This window comes from Grampus griseus (genome assembly GCF_964374135.1).
Source record: "Grampus griseus genome assembly, chromosome: 12".
Taxonomy (NCBI): Eukaryota; Metazoa; Chordata; class Mammalia; order Artiodactyla; family Delphinidae; genus Grampus; species Grampus griseus.
This window is the reverse complement of record NC_139006.1, coordinates 62824573-62844588: the sequence shown is the minus strand read 5'-3', so window position 1 is coordinate 62844588 and position 20016 is coordinate 62824573. Positions and strand designations below refer to the sequence as shown.

At 40.7% G+C, this 20016-nt stretch overlaps 1 protein-coding gene across 1 annotated transcript in view; it reads left to right on the top strand.

Annotated features, from left to right (window-relative positions):
- The window catches only part of SKOR2 (SKI family transcriptional corepressor 2), a gene marked incomplete at both ends in the record, with an annotated part of 33698 nt that extends 16453 nt beyond the window's left edge, over positions 1-17245 (top strand). Inside the window, 2 exons of the mRNA XM_082668119.1 lie at positions 8708-8775; positions 17183-17245. Coding sequence (XP_082524245.1) covers positions 8708-8775; positions 17183-17245 — 131 coding nt within the window. The remainder of the gene's footprint in view (positions 1-8707; positions 8776-17182) is intronic.
- Between the last annotated feature and the right edge of the window lie 2771 nt (positions 17246-20016).

Sequence of the window (20016 nt, the reverse complement as noted above, 5' to 3'; positions counted from 1 at the left end):
CAGTAGTGTTTTTCAAGCTTTTTGGAGTCTCATTTAGTCATATTTTGAATTATATACATTTAATATTAATTTTTTTCAGGGACACTTTTTTAGAATGTCAGTGCCCTTTGTTTTTTAATCCAGGCATCACAAAACTCATGTTGCTAATTCCTGTGGTAGAGCCATAGGCAAACATCCAGAAAAAGATTTTTCAGTAATTGTGACAATTTTAATAGTATGAGCACAAAGGTCTGCACTCGCCAGAGCTTCTCAAATGTAATCATCAGCACAAACTGAAAGACATGCCCTCTCGGGTAACATTTTTGAATAGTACTGGGTTCCTGGTAACATGTCAAACTAAGTTCCACCAGACTGCTTAGCAGGGATAAGAATGAAGAGGACTCATGATGGAAGAGAGTTCTGGCCCCAAGGAGCGATAGGGTCGGTCAAGTTTGTGATCTGTCAGTATCTGCAAGGGAGGTTTGGAGCTCACGATGCTTCAGTATTTTGAATTTGGAGAATGCCTGCTGAGGCTTAGAATAAGATGGAAGGGAGGAGAATGGCCAGTAGCTTTTGATAGTATGTTGGGATCATCATTACATTTGTAGCTTCAAGAAAAAGAGAAACATATTAAAAATATCTTTGAAACCTTGAAAAACAGGTGCTTCCAAGGGATCCAGGATTCTCTCATTTCTAAAACCCCATCTTAAAAAAGACTGCACAGTTCCTTGCAGCGATGAGCAGACACTGAGTGATTTGTGTCCCTTCTAAGCTGATGTTTATCTAATTATTGAGTTTGCAGATCCAGTAGAGTAAGTCCAAATCCCACTGAATCCCCAAAGTATCCACCTAACTCCATGTGAAACCCATGTAGCCATAATTTATCCCGTTAATAAAAGCTAATCATCATTTTAAGGAATTAAGTAATTTATACATTTTCTTACTAATTACTCTACCATACAACATGTACATGTTTCTGTTTTTTAAAAAGTTAGGATGTTGTAGTACAACTGTCCAGGTTCCATTCAGACCCATCACTCATCCTCCTGGTGTGAATTAAAATGAATCCTCTGTGATGGCCACGTATGTGAAACACTTCAATTAAACAACAACAGAAAAGTTTTGCCCATTTTTATCTACAGTGTACTCCACCGACCAAGGAAGTGGTGCCCAAGTTTGAATAATGCGTGGTTTAGACACACCACCAAGGGGCAGTTAATTTCACACCAGTGAAAATAGCAAATGCACATTACGTGCTTGTTAACTAAATGTGAGAGGCCGTGAGGCTGGCAGACAGATTTAGATGCACTCAGATGGAAAGGGGAGGACGGAACTTTGTAAAGCCGCCATCAGAAGGAAGCAGAGAGGAATCCCAGCAAGAGCTTTTTACTAGGAGGTGGACTCACAGTCACAACACTTCAAACCCGGTTCACTTAGAGCACTGGGGACCTAAGCTAAGCTATCACCTGTGACAGTTAGGAAGCCATGCTCAAAATACCCTTTGTGGCTCTGCTACCTCATGGCTGTAGGACCTTGGAAACTGTAAAGGGGGCCGGATAATTCCTGTCCCACAGGAAGATGAGGACCAAATGCTTGGATCCACGTGAAGGTCTGAGCACATCCCTAGCACAGGATAAGTGCTCGATGACATCAGCAGTGATGGTGACGGTCATGACGAAGCAGGGGGAGGAAGAGGAAACTTAGCATCAAGCTCTCGAAAAGCATGTCTAGAATGGGTCCAAACTTCTGAGCTTCTCTTGTTGTGCTTTGGGAGTGAGGGATGACCTGTGGCACAGAATAATGAGGATAAAGATGAGAGGAAGGAAGAGGTGGGGGAGGAGGGAAAGTGGAAGAGGCGGAGGGGAGAAAGCAGGCCTCTGTACTCTGTAGGCAGAGGTTGGGAGGAGGAGGAAGCACAAGCAAGTCTCTCCACTTGCTGGACAGAGGCTTCCAGAGCTGCAAGACTCTGATGGGGAAATGCAGGGAGGAGGAAAGGAGCGGACACCGCAGAGCAAGCAGACATTTACCCTTCAGGTGGAGGCAGCAGAGAGCCTGGCGGCTAGTAGCGGGGTCTCCAGGTTTGGACACTGACTCCCCCACTGAGTAACCTTAGGCAAGTTACCTAACCCCCTTTTCAACCGTAGAACAATACTACTACCCATCTCGTGGCGTTGCAGAGAGGATTAAATGTATAAAGTGTTTCGCGTGGTGACTAGTGACTGATCCATGGTAATGTGCGTTGTTGCTACTGTTACCATTTCAAGGGTAATATGTACATTCCTGCAGGGGCTTTATTGTAAACCAGCTGATATTAGAAATCAGAACTTCTAGAGCTTTCCTGGGCTGTAGTTATAGAGGCTGAAACAGGCAGTGAAACTTACTTTGATACGAGACAATCCGTTTAGTTGACCACCTGGGTAGAACATGAGAAGAGAGCTCAGGAGGGGATCCTGAGGGAAGGTGGGAGAAATGTAATCTAGACTGGGTAGAAGTAAGAGTTTGGAGGAAATGGTTGACGAGGAGCTCCACCTTTATCAAGGTCACTGAGGTGACAGTAGGACAGCTGGCTCCACATCCTGCAATGACAGTCATGTTTAATTGGACAGGAGTAACCCTGCCCCCAAGATGCCACCATTCTGAGCTCTCCCACTAAGGACTGGTCTGATCATTTTTTTTGTTTCTGTTTTTGTTTTTTTTTGCGGTATGCGGGCCTCTCACTGTTGTGGCCTCTCCCGTTGCGGAGCACAGGCTCCGAACGCGCAGGCCCAGCGGCCATGGCTCACAGGCCCAGCCGCTCCGCAGCATGTGGGATCCTCCCGGACCGGGGCACGAACCCGTGTCCCCTGCATCGGCAGGCGGACTCTCAACCACTGCGCCACCAGGGAAGCCCTGGTCTGATCATTTTTGCGGCTGCAAATCCAGAAGTCATTTCAGCCATCACATTGTGTCTGCCTTCCCTAGTGAAGCTCTCCTTCCTCCCGGCTCCTCCAACACCCTGCACCTTCCTTTATTACAGTATTCAGGCCTTTGCTGTCATTTTTCATTCATTTTACTCTCTTGCCACTGGCCATGAGTATAACTTCAGAGCCTAGGCCTGACTGGGACCTGCCAAAGGGTTGCTGGATGAGGCCACGAATGGAGAAGGCCCTCACCCTCTCCCTCTCCTGTGTCGCTGCCGCGGGGTGCCCTGGGTCCTCACCTCCCTTCCCCACTCCTGCCCTTTCTGCTCACTGCTATTAGCCCTGCCTTCCTAAAAATCTACCTTTGGCACCACGTCTTCCACTCACTGTAGTGATTCCGTATTGCTGACCATATCGCGTCTCATCTAACTCCTGACTGGCTTTTACAATCCTCCATAATCGGCCCACCCAGGCTTATTACCACTTCTGCCCCTACTCAGTTCCACTTACCCTGCGGACCGCCCTCGCCCCTCACTTTCCACCTCTGCACCCTGCGTTTCTCTAGTCCAAATGCCTCCCTTGTCTAGGTACTCCCCATCATTTGGGACACAGCTCAAGCTCTGCCACCTCCAGGAAGCCTTCCCACTCTTGCAGTTTGCACTCTGTGCTGAAGTCCTCCTGTGTTTATTTCTAGTTCCATGGGTGTTTTGTGTTCACTCCTCTCTGATTGTTTCACCCTCTACCCGACAGTGTTGTAAATAATTTCAGGAAAGAGTCTTCTGTTGCTGCCCATGCAGCAAATTGTGGGAACATGACATACTCTCAATCAATGGCTGATATAAATATTGGAGTCATATTCGAAGAGATTAAAACTGACAATGAAGATGAGATTGGATCACTGATAAAGGAGATTAGCAAGGACTCATGAGTTGAGTCCTTGGATTTGCAGGTATGATGACAAATTCATGGCATTTGAGAGAACCAAGTGGAAAGGCCAGTGGTTTACAACAGGGAAGACCTACTAATGGCTGGGGTTTTGTGAAAAACTTAACTGGTAGATTTTGATCATGTCATCGTCTTAGATTTTTATAAAAAATTTCTTTTCCAAGTTACTTTTGAGGTTACTTCTTATTAAAAACAAACTACATTTCATCTACCTGAATATGGTTGTCCCATCTTTCACCTGTGGCTGTTACTAGATTCATTCTCTGTTCAGTGGTTTCCGTCCTTCCTTCCTCTCTCTTTGTTGTAGCATCCTCTGGAGAAGCAGGGATGGGGATTCTAAAACATGGTACAGATCAAAAGTCTCTGTCAAAAGTCTCTGTTTAAAAGCAGTGATAACAAAATAAAGACCATGTAAATGAAATAAGCCCCAAAGCCTATTGCTTGATGAGTAGGCTCTACCAGGGGAACTAGATCTACCATCTGAGTTCTCTTCTAATTTCTAGTGCCAAGTATGTAGGCTGGTTACTTTTTGTTGCTGTTTGAAAAACTCTTTGGCTTTTCAAACTGTCCACGTTTGCAGAGCACAGCCTTCAGTGCTTTTCTCTGCCACCTCCTTTTATGCTATCGTCTTCCAAAAATAGCTGGGTTTCAAGTGATTCTCATTAGAGTAAACAGCTTAATGATGTTTTCAACTCCACTTAAATTGTGTCTTCATCAACCTTAGAACATAGCAAAACTTTTAGTTTGTTTTTTCTCTCGCGAATTAACAATCTTTATATCTCTAAAGTTATACACATGCTTGCTGCAGAAAAGTTTAAATATACAGAAATATAAAGGAAAGAAAATAAAAATCACCCATAATCCTGTCACCTAGAGGAAACCAATGTTAACATTTTGGAGTTTCAGCCTTTCTAGTGCATATTAAACCATTTTTTAAACAAAATGAAATATTATACACACCAGTTTTTACCCTCCTTTTTTTCACTTAACATGAGCTTCTTTTCAAGACTACCTAGCAGTCTATAAATGCACTCTTACATTGGACATTAAAGTTCATCCAAGTTTTAGGCATCGTTGTTACTGAATCTTTGTACAAATCCATGATCATCTCCCTAGGATAAACTCCTAAAAGAATTTCTGTTAGCGTATGAACTTTTCAAAGCTCTTGATACATAATTTTATGTTGCTTTCCAGAAAGGTTGTACTAATTTATACTTCCATCCTTGGAACACCACGTATCATCTTTTCTTTAGATCTTTGCTAACTTAAATGGAAAAAGTGGTTCCTTGTATTATATCCTTTTCTCTCATTGCTAGGGATATTGAACACTTTGCACATGTCTGTCATCCATTTGTACGTTTTGTGAATGCCCACGTATCCTCTCCCCGTATTTCTTTTGACATGTTCATTTTCTCCTGGTTTATGTGAGCTCTTTATATACTACAATATTAATTCTTCGTCATGTTGCAAATATTCTTTTGTTTCTGTCCATTTTGAAATGTTGACTATGGTGTTTTGTGTTTATTGTCATACCAAAGTTTTAACTTTTTATCTAATCAAATCTGTAAGCCTTTCCTGTTTGCTTTTTGTCTTTGATGCCCTTCCTCACTCCAATCTTATAAAAACATTCATCATTTTTCCGGCACTTTAACAGCTTCATTTTTTTTTTCACTTTAACTTAAAGAATTGTACTGTGAGCCATCACAGAGCAACGAGCATGAATTAAGTAAGGACTAGTTATCATCATTCCACTCCAAATTACCCTTAGCTATTTCCTTCTCCAACATCAGGCTCTCCTGGGCTGCCAGGGAGGTGCCACAGCCAGCTTCAGGCAGCCCTTCGTCTCCCACCCACCTCAGCCTCACCCTGATCAGAGGCACTGCGGAGCCCGAGAGGGACAGAGGAAGCTGCTGAGGTTCAGAGGGCAGATCTCTCCTTCACAGAGGGAGACCTGCTTGGGATGTGCTCTGGTGTCTGGAAAACACACTGATCTTCTGAAGGTATTCTGGCCCAGGTACAGGGCCAAGGGCACTGGAACCAGGGCAGTTTGCGGAGCACTGACTCCTGTTGCCAGGTACCCACCTATGGGCTTTGACCCACCTCCAGAGCATCCTGAGGTGGCAGGTGTGTGCCAGCCCCTCATACAGTACCTGCCTTCTAATTTTCATCAGTATAAGTCAAAATTACCCGCTCCCCATTTTCCAACACAGGAAAGACAGAACTGGGTGTGTGGAGCCCAACCAAATCAGTTTACCTTGTCATCAAATCTTAAAGCAGTAGAGCAAGAAAGGACCTTACAGAGTGCATCGTTCCACACCCTTGTTTGTTCAGATGAGGGTCTGAGCCTCCAGAGGGGGGTAATTACTGTCCAAGGCAGAATCCAGACCTTCTGGTGGGTACTTCATTCTTCTATTCATTCCTTGTTCATTAACGAGCCCCTGCTGTGTGCCAGGCCCTGTGGTGGGCTTTGGAAATTTTTAAAGTGTCTAAAACTTATCTTCCTGTCCTCACTGTTTCACTGAGAGACAGATGTATAACCACTAATCATAGTACGGATTATGGATGCATTAACAGAGGTCTGTACAGAGTGCTGGAGGAGTACAAGAGAAATGTGGATAATTCTGGCAGGAGAGGGCAGGAGAATTGGAGAGAACATTTCAGAAGACAGAACGTTTGAGCTGGACTTGAAAGAAAAGGGAGATGTGTGCTGTGAGGGCCAGGCCACAGCAGTGGCAAACACAGAGTGGCTGGGAGTGCAATGCATGTGTGGACTAGAGAGTGGTTTGGTGGGTGATGTGGTAGAAGGAGCTTTTTCTACCCCCTTTGCTGCAACCAGCTGAGCCACCTGCTGTTCCCTACTCCCGCCTCCACATCTTAGCAAAGAACCTGATCACACCTCCTCAAGCTTTTCCTCCTGCTTAATCCTCCAAGGGAACCCGAGGGCTCCTTCCTTGACCCTTGCATAGCACCACAGGCTTACCTCTATTACAGTAACTTTCACATCAAATTCTGAGGTGAGAGTAGGAAATGGGTCTTCTTAAAAATATGTATATTATAAAAGACAAAACTATGGAGACAGTAAAAATATCAATGACTGCTAGGGGTGGAGTGGAGGGGAGGAATGAATCAGCAGAGCCCAGAGGATTTCAGGGAAGTGAAAATACTCTGTATGATATTGTGATGATAGACATATGTTATTATATATTTGTCCAAACCCATAGAATGTCCAACACTAAGAGTGAATCCTAAGGTAAACTATGGACTTTGGGCGATAATGAGGTGTCAATGTAGGTTTATCCGTGGAAACAAATTCTGGTGAGTGATGTTGATAATGGGGGAGGCTGTGTGCGTGGGGGGAGGCACAGAGTGTATATGGGAAATCTCTGTACCTTCTTAATTTTGTTGTGAACCTAAAGCTGCTCTTTTAAAAAGGTCTTTTAAAATTAATTAATTAAAAATACATGCTTGAGGTTGGGGAAGGAATTCAAATAGTGTAGAAAGATAGATCAAAAAAATAGGGCTTCCCTGGTGGTGCGGTGGTTGAGAGTCTGCCTGCCGATGCAGGGGATACGGGTTCGTGCCCTGGTCCGGGAAGATCCCACATTCTGCGGAGCGGCTGGGCCCGTGAGCCATGGCCGCTGAGCCTGCATGTCTGGAGCCTATGCTCCGCAACGGGAGAGGCCACAACAGTGAGAGGCCCGCATACAGCAAAAAAATAAATAAATAAAAATTAAAAAATAAAAAGAACAATGTTTTTAGTTTCTGAGTATCCAGAATCTCATGAGTGGTAAAGGGTTTATTACCTTGAAAGCGATGGGAAACCCTCACGGAGTTTTAAGCAGGAGAATGAAAGGGATTTGGAGGCCAAATAGTCAGTTGGGAAACTTTTCAGGGAAGAGGTGTCTGCATTTGGGAGGTAACAATGGCAAAGAGAGGAGAGGATGGAGGTAGAATATACAGGACTCACACACCAGTTGGCTGTAGAGATGAAAGGAAGAGAAGAGATGATGACAGAGTTTCTGGTTTCTTCAAGCCACTGCCCTGACCATCCACCACAGATTCATATGAAATCATGTTAATTTCTCATTTAAAGCAGAAAAAGCTGAAGTTAGCCAAGTCCACACTTTAAAAAAGATCAGTGGAGAAGATGAAAGAACAAGAAGCACATTTCCTTTCTGGAAATACAATAAAAATGATCAATATGTAGAATGGCAAAGATATTTTGCACAATATGTCTTAAAGTTCCTTCCTTCTCAGATTGAGGCAAGGTCTGTAGAACCATATAGGCCCAAGGAGGACGTAAGATAAGGCTGCTACCAGGTGGGAGAGTTTGCAGGTTGGGAGAGTCCAGTCAGAATACATTTATCACTCACTCTCTTAGACGTGAGATGAGCTGCAGTGAAGCCAGGCAGGCACATCTAACAGACCTACGTCTTATCACCCAAGGGTTCGCGTGCACAAGGGTCCACGTTTCCTATGATGGGCTTTGTCTGAACTTCACCCCGTCACTAGCACTAGACTTCTGAAGACAGTGGAAGCTCTCAGTACTGTGACTGGCTCAAGTGTTCAAAGACTAGAGAACATGCTTGCCCTCGACATTCCCGAGTAGTTATTGTGTGCAAGGGATTATACTAGACGGGCTATGCGGTATTGTGAAATATAAGAGATAGACCTTTGCCTCTCAGGATTTACTGTCTATTCTGATTAAATCACAGTCTTGAAGAAAACATCTCTTCAAACAACTATAGTGTTTACTTTTAAAAATACCAAAGGGCGGTGTGGGGGGCGGTTCTATGGGACTGTCAGTAATATTTTTACTAAATATACCAATAGTAGATTTTGCACTTTAATTAATCTATTTCTCTGTTTCTCACTCCTACCAGATAATTTTCAGGATCAAATGAAAAGGGAACTAGCCTACCGAGAAGAAATGGTGCAACAGTTACAAATTGTAAGATGCATTTCTACTTAAAAATAAATGCAAGGTGATGGGTTTGTTTTCAAACCACCCAATATGTATGAAACTGTTTGTGTTTTTGCCTTGAAATCCTTTGGTCCACTTCACTCTCCGCTGGTTTAGATGCTAATTGCCAAGAGATTTACTTAGATGCAGGATACACAGGTGTGTCAGTACATTTCCTCTAAATGTAACTACCTACCATGTGTTAATAGACAGATGTGTACATTGTCTCTGAGGGTGAACCAGAGGTACCTGCATTGTCTTCCACTGTGCAGACTTCCGAACACAGCGCTGGGCTGCACCAGAAGCTCAGGGAAGGGCCATTGTCTTTGTCTTCCACCACCCAGACCTGAGCAGGCCCTCTGCTGTCAATAGAACTTAGTATAAATACAATTAATCAATTAAATTCACTTGAACGACGATGAAAAGAAACGAATTATTTCCAAATGAAGTGTGTTACTCTATCCTAATCATGTCTGAAAGTGGACACTGACAAAGATCTATTTATACAGAAACAGGGAAACAGGAAAATGTCTGATAAATAAATGTTGTGAGGTTTTATGTTTTTCGTTTTTTGAGTTTTTTTTTTTCTTTTCCCTGAATTCCTCACCCTTTGTCCCCATGCAGATACATCTGGTATTATTTATTAGTGCTTTGAAAGCAGTCTCCCAAGCTTCCTCATTTTCATGAGTACAATGGGGAAATAATTTCTGCTTAGTTTTTGTAAGATTATTTATTTATTTATTTATTTGCGGCTGCGTCGGGTCTTCGTTGCTGTGCACGGGCTTTCTCTAGTTGCGGCGAGCGAGGGTTACTCTTTGTTGTGGTGCCAGGCTTCTCCTTGCAGTGGCTTCTCTTTGTTGGGGAGCATGGGCTCTAGGCACACGGGCTTCAGTAGTTGTGGCACACGGGCTCAGTAGTTGTGATGCACGGACTCTAGAGAGCAGGCTCAGTAGTTGTGGTGCACGGGCTTAGTTGCTCCGCGGCATGTGGGATCTTCCCTGACCAGGGCTCAAACTCGTGTCCCCTGCATTGGCAGGCGGATTCTTAACCACTGCGCCACAAGAGAAGTCCATTTATAAGATTTTTTTTTTTTTTTTTTTGCGGTACGCGGGCCTCTCACTGTTGTGGTCTCTCCCGTTGCGGAGCACAGGCTCCGGATGCACAGACTCAGCGGCCATGGCTCACGGGCCTAGCCGCTCTGCGGCATGTGGGATCCTCCTGGACCAGGGCACGAACCTGTGTCCCCTGCATCGGCAGGCGGACTCTCAACCACTGCGCCACCAGGGAAGCCCCTATAAGATATTTTTAATCACCTGGGTAAAGACATACATTGATCCTTAGTGTTCTTCACAGCATGATTATTATAATTTGGGTTGCTTGGTGTTTCTGAGCTTGTCCACATTATCCTTATGCCACAAAGCATGTATCTATGCAGACCCGCCTGTCTTGTCTAGAGAGCCAGGCATCTAGCTTTCTGTCAGGATTATTTAAGGAAGATGGTTATTGATGTTTCCTTTCTGCATGGGAGAAATCATGCTTGCGTTAATGGAGATTGCTGAGAGTCATTTTGAAAGCAGCCTTGTATTTCATGATGTTTTCCCCCATTCTAGGGGCTCTATTAAAAGTACTGCTTCTAACTTTAACCCTCCTTCTGAGGTTTTCCTGGATCTCAAGTGCTGGTCAACAACTCTCAGTTCTGAAAACCACCTCAACATAAGACCCTCTTAAACAGGATCTTTCTTCTTGTTTTGGTTTTGCTTGTGTTAGTTTTATTTGCACCTAACTTCACTGGGGAACAGAAGGATTTTCTTAATCAATTGAAAACTAATCCCCCACAGGGGTTAAAAAAAAAAAGTATCCACTCTTCTCAGCTTTTGATACCTAGATAATAAGAGCTGCTCATTACTTGCTGTGAATTTACGTATTGTTTTATTTGTCCAAAGGAAGAATGTAAAGATAGGATCAGAGATAGAAGGATACAAAATTTTAAGACCTTACTTATTTTACATAGGATATCATTTTCAGACTCTTAAAACAAAAACTACCACACATGCAACCAAAAGTGTGTGACTGCTGGGTGGTGATGAGCATAGCAAAAGGGGCGTTAGGAAAGGAAACTAAATAATTATTTCAGTGCCAGTTATTTAAGGCCAGTTATGTAATTTTAATGTCTTAATTTTCTTTGACATTTGGCTTCTTTAGTAAAAGAGGAGATGATATTGCATCCATGTAATAAGCAGGAAGTATTAATAAAAGAAAAAATATCTCCTGTCTTTTGAGATATTTGGTACATGGAAGATACAAATTGGTATTACAAAATATCTTGATTACATTGTATTGCAAAATATTTTATCATTATGTATTTATTTATCTAGACAAGTGTTATTAATTCATATTCCTCTAGATAGTAAATTTTCCTGGTTGCAAATTAAATTCTTTGGGAGGAGCTGGAATGTTTTCCCCCAGCCTTGTAGGTACAATATAATTCCTGAAATCCACAAAAGTACATCCAGACTACCAACATGAAAACTGGTGAAATACACATGATTTGTCCCTTCCGCTTCTTCCCCTTCTTTTGTGTCCCCTATCCTTAGATGCCCGGGTCTTCGTGCTACCTTCAACACCTAGCATGGTGTCTAACATCAAATAGGGATCAGTAGACATTTGTTGAATTAACCACCACCCATGGACGCCCCCTGACCCAACGCTGATACTGTCATGTAGCAATCCTCTTAATTCTTTTCCAAATTGTCCTGGCTTGGTCCTGATTTCCTCAAATTTTTTTTTGTGTGCTGGGGAACTACTACCAAAACTACTAAAAGAAGGCATAGTAGTGAATTACTGGGACCTTACGTATTACAGCACTGTCCTTGTGACTAACAGATACAAGCTTTAAGGTCTGCAAACTTGAGTTCAAGATTCATCCTGTATAGTTCATTTTATCAGTTTCTAGACCAAAGGGACCTGTTATAAGGTCCAACCTAGTACCCTGATAGGGATATGATAAGGCACAAGTGTTTAATAAACATGAAATGCGCATGTAAACATAAAATGCTGTGCCAATACAAGTAATCAATTTAATGGCATGCCCCTTCTCAAAGTAGTACCTCTATTAGTGGAACTATTTGAGCCCTGGTGGCTAGAGATATATTTGTGCGGGAAGGACCTGTGTTCACACTATACCATCTGCTTTAGAACTGAGGCAGCAAACTCAAGTTTACTTGAACAGAAACTTATCCTGTCCCTTATTCAGCTTGTTGTATTTGCTAAAGTAACTGGAGAAAAATGTCTTTAGAAAATTATACCTAAATATTGTCAAGAAGTTGCTAGGTATCACAATTATTGACTTTCTCAATATTTTTAGTTGAATGCTCTAATTCACCAGTAAATATAGTTACATGCTTTGCTCCTTGAGAACAGAACAATTCACCAAAAATTATTTTATTCTTTTATGTTTAAATTATTGTATATTTAAAGTTTACAAAGCATGTATTACAGAATAGTCATTTGCTTACAGAATAGGCATCTTTTCCTTTAGATGAAATAAAAACCCACTCTGCAGTCATGGAGAATTCAAATATATTAAAACCATCATATTTTGTAACAATTCCCATAGATCCACAATGCATTTATCCTATGCTGTTGCACAGTGTTCTTATTCAAGATGATATCGAAAGCATCTTGGGTATCATTGCCATAGAAAGAAAACTTATGAATTTCTTTGGTTCCTGCATTTTTAGATTCTCCGCTGACTAATTTCTACACCATTGCTTCCTTTTACAGTTTGTTAAATGCAAAGTTGTGATGATTATAGACTCAAATGATTGACTCTCTTTGTGTGTTTATAAATAAATGTGCATTTATCTAATGTGAGATTTAAAGCATATGCAGTTTATTTAACACATATACATGGGCCACAAGCTAATATTTTTTTTACGAACAGTTTAAAATGAGAGTTTTACAGTCTTTATCACAGTTTGTGTTATGGTCCCCCACCTCTGCTCTGGGTTTTCAAGTGCTTAAAATGTTGTTATTACCAAATCAGATTTACTTATACAAGCGAAGAAATATGTTCCTCTCAATATGAACCAAATACAAAGGTTTTAGAATTTAGCACGTTCATGAAGGTGTTAGTGTTTAGTATAATAAAGAGCAAAAGATTTCTCATTCACAAGTGAGCTCTGGTTCTAGGAAAAAAGTTCAATTTTTAAAACAAAACCATCATCCCTTAGGATTGAGAAGAAGGTGAAGAAACCATTACAATGTTATATGTAAATTATATTCCAATTTTTAAAAAAATTTTAAAGAAGAAAGTGAAGGCATTTTACTAAGTGTATAACCATTCTTAAAAGATTGTTATTAGAGTATAGTTGATTTACGATGTTGTGTTAGTTTCAAGTGTACAGCAAAGTGAGTCAGTTATACATATACATATATCCACTCTTTTTTAGATTCTTTTCCCATATAGACCATTACAGAATATTGAGTAGAGTTCCCTGTGCTATATAGTAGGTCCTTATTAGTTATCTATTTTATATATAGTAGTGTGTATATATCAATTCCAATCTCCCAGTTTTTCCCTCCCCCCTTATCCCCTGGTAACCGTAAGTTTGTTTTCTACATCTATAACGTGTACAGCCTTTTGATTAAAGTTTTTCCAAGGACTGGAATATAATGTAGTTTACAACATGAGCCGAGACTACTGTGATGCCTTGATAACCTTTTTTCAATTTTTTATTGCTAATTTGGCAACAATTTTTTAAAGCAAGTACATGTATGTATAAGCTACTACCGTAGGTTTGTTGGAGGCATGTCATAGTTGAAGACATAGTTGTTGAAGACATTAGTCATAGTTCTTGAAGGACACTGTGAAGCTGCAACAGAAAACGCATGATAAATGGCTAGACCCAGATTCACATACTTTGAACTTGCTGGATCGCTACCAAGGGGCACGTAGATTGAGAAAAAGTGCTTTTAAAATATGCTAGTCTTGAAGTGCCCTCTGCTGTTCTTCCAGAACACTGCAGTCACACGCAGCCAGAGGGAACCAGTCTCAAAGTTCCTCATTAAAGCCTCAATTAAAATTAATGTTCAACCAATAGATTTAGTACTAATGTTTCGTTCACCGTGGACTTGTAAAAAGTCAGTTTACAACTTTCTGATGGTGTGAGCACTGTGCTTCCTTGCCGGGAAAGGAGTGGTGACAGGTCTTTATCGTTTCTGGAGGAGTGCTCCCCCTTGGGCAAGGGTACAGCTCTTCAGTGTGGTCTTTTCTTGGAGGATCTCCAGTATTCATTAGGATGGGAACTTGCCCAGATTTCTACCATCTGAACACAGGGAGTTTTTAAAAATATGTTTTACATATTTTTAAAAGGTAAATAGAGCACTTTATTTTTAGAAAAAGATCCCTGGGCCCCTGGAAGATTTTGATTTTATGACTAAATATGTAACAAGCAGAGGACTTGTAAGTCTGAACTTCCTTGGAAGCTGCCTTAAGATTCTCCAGGAGACAGACTTTGACTACAGTGGGTCCTTTTCCAATTATTGATCTATTGCCTTGCATCTTGACAATGCAATGACTCGTTTCTTAATTATGTATCCTTTTTCTCGTCTTTCTCCTTTTGAGATGTTGACCCACCTAAATGTCTGAGCTCAGGCTAACTCTCTTGGCACAATCTAGGAAATTATCTTTTTTGGTAAAATCTCAATACTTTTGATAGACTAGAGCCGACTAGGTGATTTAGAAGTTATATAGCAACTTTGAGGGGGTTTGTCCATGCCAATCTTGGTGATTTCCAAGCTAGTCAGAATGAAAAGAAAGCTTTTATAAGTTCTATTACAGGAGATTTACATGGCCTAATTATCTTTAATGGAGCCTCTAAGATCCTGAGCTCCCCCAGTTGGGGAGTATAGAACCTGAAGCACCATCAATCATAAAAGTGCCCATTACTTGATGTATCATAAGAAAAGAAGTTTCCAACTATTATTCTCAGATACCATCAATTATAGTACATCCAACTTCAGAAGTGTTAAAATGTGAGGGAAAAAACTGCATCTTAGAATCAATGAAATAGGATAGTTTCCATGAACAGTCGGGCCATATGCTAATATATTCTTTATTAAACATTCATGACTTAAGACTTGGAATTAATGACTCTCAGCTCACAACCTGAGATTAATAATTCTTCACACAGATTTAAATTTCAGTCTGGAGATTTGGGGATCAAATGTGCTTATTTGGAAATGTCCTTTTTTTCCTGAGTCCTTTCCTTAAATTTCCTTATCAGCTTCCCATCTTAATGAAACGCTACATTGTTGTTTCTGAAAAAAAGAAAAAGGCATTCAGACTTAGATCTGAAAGCAGTGCCCTTCAGGCAGTTTTCTTTGGGTTAGGATGAGTAGTTTACTGGCTTTGATGAGATGGCGCATGGTGATATTAACTTACCTCGTGCAGTGCCTGGCACAGAACAGACACTTACTAAATCTTCGTGGCATCTAATCTTGATGTTGAGAAGGCTTTCTAAATGCGAGAGTGACACAAATACATTTTATTAGGTAATCCTTATACCCCAAGGTTTACATCATTTCTACTTGTTATCCTAAATAATAGAATTCCATTCAAAGCTCTCTGACATCATGCATCTAAAGAAAGAGGTGATCCATGTGTTTTGGCATATTGTTTCATACACCATAATGGAAAATCAGGATTCAAGTATGTCTCGGTTAATAGCAGGTGTAGCATAACCCAGAGTGGAAAGAAGAGGTAACTAGAGTAGGTCCCTGTGTAACTCTTCTTGTCATAGTTATCTAGCTAATCTCAGCTCTCGTCCTAAGTATGAGATTAGGACACAACTATTTATGGTCCTATATGAACCATTAATTTCGATGCTTCTATTATGGCCTTTATCAGATATGTCTCTATCATATATATCCATGTTGTGGCTGTGTATCAAGATAGTGAGGTGGTTATTTTAGTCTTCTCTCTTTTTTTCATTAAAAAGACTGTTTGAGGGCTTCCCTGGTGGCACAGTAGTTAAGAATCCACCTGCCAATGCAGGGGATACGGGTGCGAGCCCTGGGCCAGGAAGATCCCACATGCCGCGGAGCAACTAAGCCCGTGCACCACAACTACTGAACCTGCGCTCTAGAGCCTGTGAGCTACAACTACTGAGCCTGCGTGCCACAATTACCGAAGCCCACGCGCCTAGAGCCTGTGCTCTGCAACAAGAGAAGCCACCGCAATGAGAAGCCCGCGCACTGCAACAAAGAGTAGCCCCCACTCGCCACAACTAGAGAAAGCCTGTGCGCAGCAATGAAGACCCAATGCAGCCAAAAATAAATTAATTAATTTTAAAAAAAAAGACTTGTTTGATTCAGCTAACCAGTTATTATGGCAAAGTGGTCCAGCTAGTCTTAGCCACAAGCATCACTATAGATCTGTAGTTCCTTCCCATTAATAAAGGTTCATGTTTATGGACTGGTAGATCAGGAGAGCAAAACATAAATATGCTGGGGATATGGGGAATGTATATAACAGTATTCAAAATATTACCTACCTGAATGACTATAATTTTCTTTCCTTCACTGCTTTTATATAATATCAGCCATAGTTCATGTTACATTCTAGAAGGCTGAATATTTCTTTAAATGTAAAACAGATTTATATCATTAGAGTCCTGAATTTAGCCTTATAATGATGAAGGTAAGTAGCATGACTAGGGTTAGTAGAGAGGCAAATCTAAATAATACATGTAGTCCAGTTTCAACAATTTGAATTTTCTAATGAAAAGTAGCATATCAAATGCGATAGACTTTCATTCAAAACCCCACTATTGAAAAGTACTTTTCAAGTTTATCCAGGTAGAATTCTCAAGGGTCATATTTTCCATTCAGTGCAATGATTTCTGATGCTTCTTAGTAGTTATTGGGAAATTACCCAGAGTAATAGTTTGTGTTTAGTTAATCTTATTTGTGATTTATGATGATAGCATATTTCCTCACTCTAATTAAATGAAAAATTACATTGAACTAGTTTGTAATCACATTCTTGTTTTGTGACCTTGGACATACGTTATAACTTATTTTTCATACATAAATAAAAATAAGTACCATATTATTAAGTGCAAATTATTAAGTGCAGTGAAATGTCACATAGGAACCTCAGAGACTAGCTGTAGCAACAACCTAGTGTGATCACCTGTCCTGTCCTCATATGGTTTTTAACAGGCCTTAGACATGCTATACCCCAGAAGCCCCATACTGCCAGGCAGATGGAGACCTTTTGTCCTCAGGGCAGATTCACCAGCATTCAAATTTAGGCACAATGAAGGGTCTCCATTATACATGTCTCCAAATTTTGCTCACCTGGATAGTTTTGCTTGTTTTTATCTTACAGATTCCCTATGCAGCAAGCTTGATCAGGAAAGAAAAGCTAGGTGCGCATCTCAGCAAAAGCTAAAAGGTGAGCTCATCAGAGGAAACAGATTTTCCTTAACTCTCTGAATTGTTATTGCTCGGCTGTGTTCTTTACTGATGTACTTGAAATAGCCCAGGGCATTGATGATGTTGCATCCTGTGTTTAAGCTGATACACTGTTGAACTTCATTCTAGGCATGGGGCTTCCTAAATAAATGGCTAAGTGCATCTTATAAATTCTGTGGAAAATTTCTAAAACTAAGGAAATTCTCAGTTCAGTCTTGTAGATGTGATCTTCATTTTGTTTTAAGGTTTTCTACTCTTTCCAGTTCCTCCTGACACCCTGATTCCTGGTCCTCTGAAGGAAACTGGAGTGTCAGAAGCCATGCTTATTATGTTTTTTCTTCTCTGTCTCTCCTTTGCTTCCAAAATGTCTTCCTGAAACCCGACTTTCAGTGAATTACTGACAGATGGTGCTGTGAATAACTGCGTGTGACATAGACCTTCGAGAACTTCTGCTGCAGAATTAGTCATTCATTCTTTCCCTAAAACAATCCTTGTTTCTCTACAGCTGAAGCCAGATCCAATGTCACACACCTGGCAGCAATTTAAAAGACAAATATTCTGGACTCCTAAGGAAAAGGAGACAGTAAAAATTCAATGACTATATTCAGAATATACCTAAACATTTCAAAAGCACCTTTTTGATGATATGGCAGAAGATATAAATAATTGTTAGAATTGAAGGAATGCAAAAACTAGGATATTGTTGTTTCTCTAACAGTACATTAGGATGACCTAGCAGTTGGAACTGCTAAATCAGGGAAAAACTCAGATGTCAGAGGTGGTATTTATAAGTGCTCATGGCTAACTAGGATTGTGGTCATTTATCAGTTGTATTTGTTCCCATCAGAGTGATTCTTCCCACTCCTTCCCTCTGGAACATATTTTCAATTCAATAGAATTGACTGGCCAAAAATACTCTGTGCAATGCAGGTTCATGGTTCCTTTTCTTTCCTTCATGCCTCTTTTCTGCATATCACAAGCCTCCTCTACCATGTGCACATGACAGTTCTACTTCTTGCCATTATCTTTATTGGTGATAATCTTCAGTATTTTTCTGAAACAGTTATATGTATGTCACATTTCATTAGGAGCTCAAAACTCTTTCCAAGACAGTCTCTCATTCATATGCTTTCCCTTAATTTTACGCCCAGGGAACCAAGGTACAGTGAAGAGAGATGTGATGTTTTATGTCTCTGTTACAAAGCCAGGAAGAGATTCTAGGGCTCCTGATTTTAACAGCAGTGCCTGCTTGCTCCTTAAATAGGGACTTTCTGTCTTCTGTGAGCAGATGTTTAGCAACAGAGTTGCTCAGATGGTAAGTCATTCTGTTTTGGGATGCTCAGATAATGTCATTCTGTTTCCATCTCCATGAAGTCATGCACAAATGGACCTGTGAGTTTGGTTTCATTCTATATCTTCAAGTATTTTTCTTACGTCTGAACTTGACTTTGGTGATTTCTTTCTCATCATTGTAGACCAGATTTTTCCCAGCAGTGTGAAATGAATAGTTTTAGAACATTCAGAGTCTAATAAACCTTAACACAGCATATCAAGGTAATCAAAGCAAAAATCATCCAAGTTAACGCTGACAAACCCATATGTATAAAAGTTTGAAAATGTCAAACTACTTTTCTTTCAAATCAAAAAGTATATATTGGGATGTGTTTTTTTAAGTAACCTTCTTATTGAAATATAACACACATTCTCCAAAGCCTATAAATCGTCAAGTCATGAAGTCAACACATCAGAGCTCAGTGAACTTGCCTAGGTTTCTAGCACCCAGATAGCTACCTTGTGCCCCTACCCAGTTACAAAAGATTGGTTTTACCCGTTTTTGAACTTTAGTAAAGGACATTTTATAGAACATTCTCTTGTATCTGGCTTCTTTCACTCCACGTTTGTGATTCATCCATTAGAATGTAGTTTGATTCATACTTAGGAACTTCAATAAACTCTCTTTCTACCCTTCCACTTCCCTGACTCATCTTCTCTGCTTGTCAGACATGAGCTGCTCTTGCACCTACAAAATGAAGACTTACTGCCCAGAAACCAAACCTTTGATGGTGACATAGTGTACAGTGAGGTGGGAAAAAAAAAAAAAAAAAGATTGATTTGTGTTTAGTAACTAATGCTTCCTCCATGCTGATTTTGTTTCCATCCTTGCAGACAACAGGGATTGCTCTAAGTAGACCCTGGTGCTTTCAGAAGATTAGTGGTTACTTAAATGCTGAGCTAAATCAGCCAAGCAGAGAATCACAACCATATTGTTAGAGGCAGTATTCGATTCTCAACATGCCAAGCCTGCAAGGAACTACCCCAAGAGAGATGACAAAATAAAAATCATTACACCAAGGGAGAGAAACAAGTTCTGTCTTGCTGAGTGACCACAGGTTTCCAAATTAGGGACTGATACATTAATGTCTTATGCAAGAGTGACCCTTAAGGTAGTGTGCTGTGTTCTTGCCACCCAGTGAATTCCAATATGACTGTTAAGAGGAGGAAGCTTTTCAAAACCACAGGCAATCCACTTAATAAGCTGAGGAAGTATTGCCACATATCACTGCTCTACAAATCATTTTTGCCCTACGTTAGGACACAAGAAATTCCATGTCGAATCAAAATAAAAGTCCACCCATACCAGGGGGCTAACAGTGCATTTCTGTTAGAAGAGCCAAGTTGTTGTTCTTAACAACACCAACCTCAAACTTCAGGCACGACACTGAATAACTCTTAACTTTCCCTTAAGAA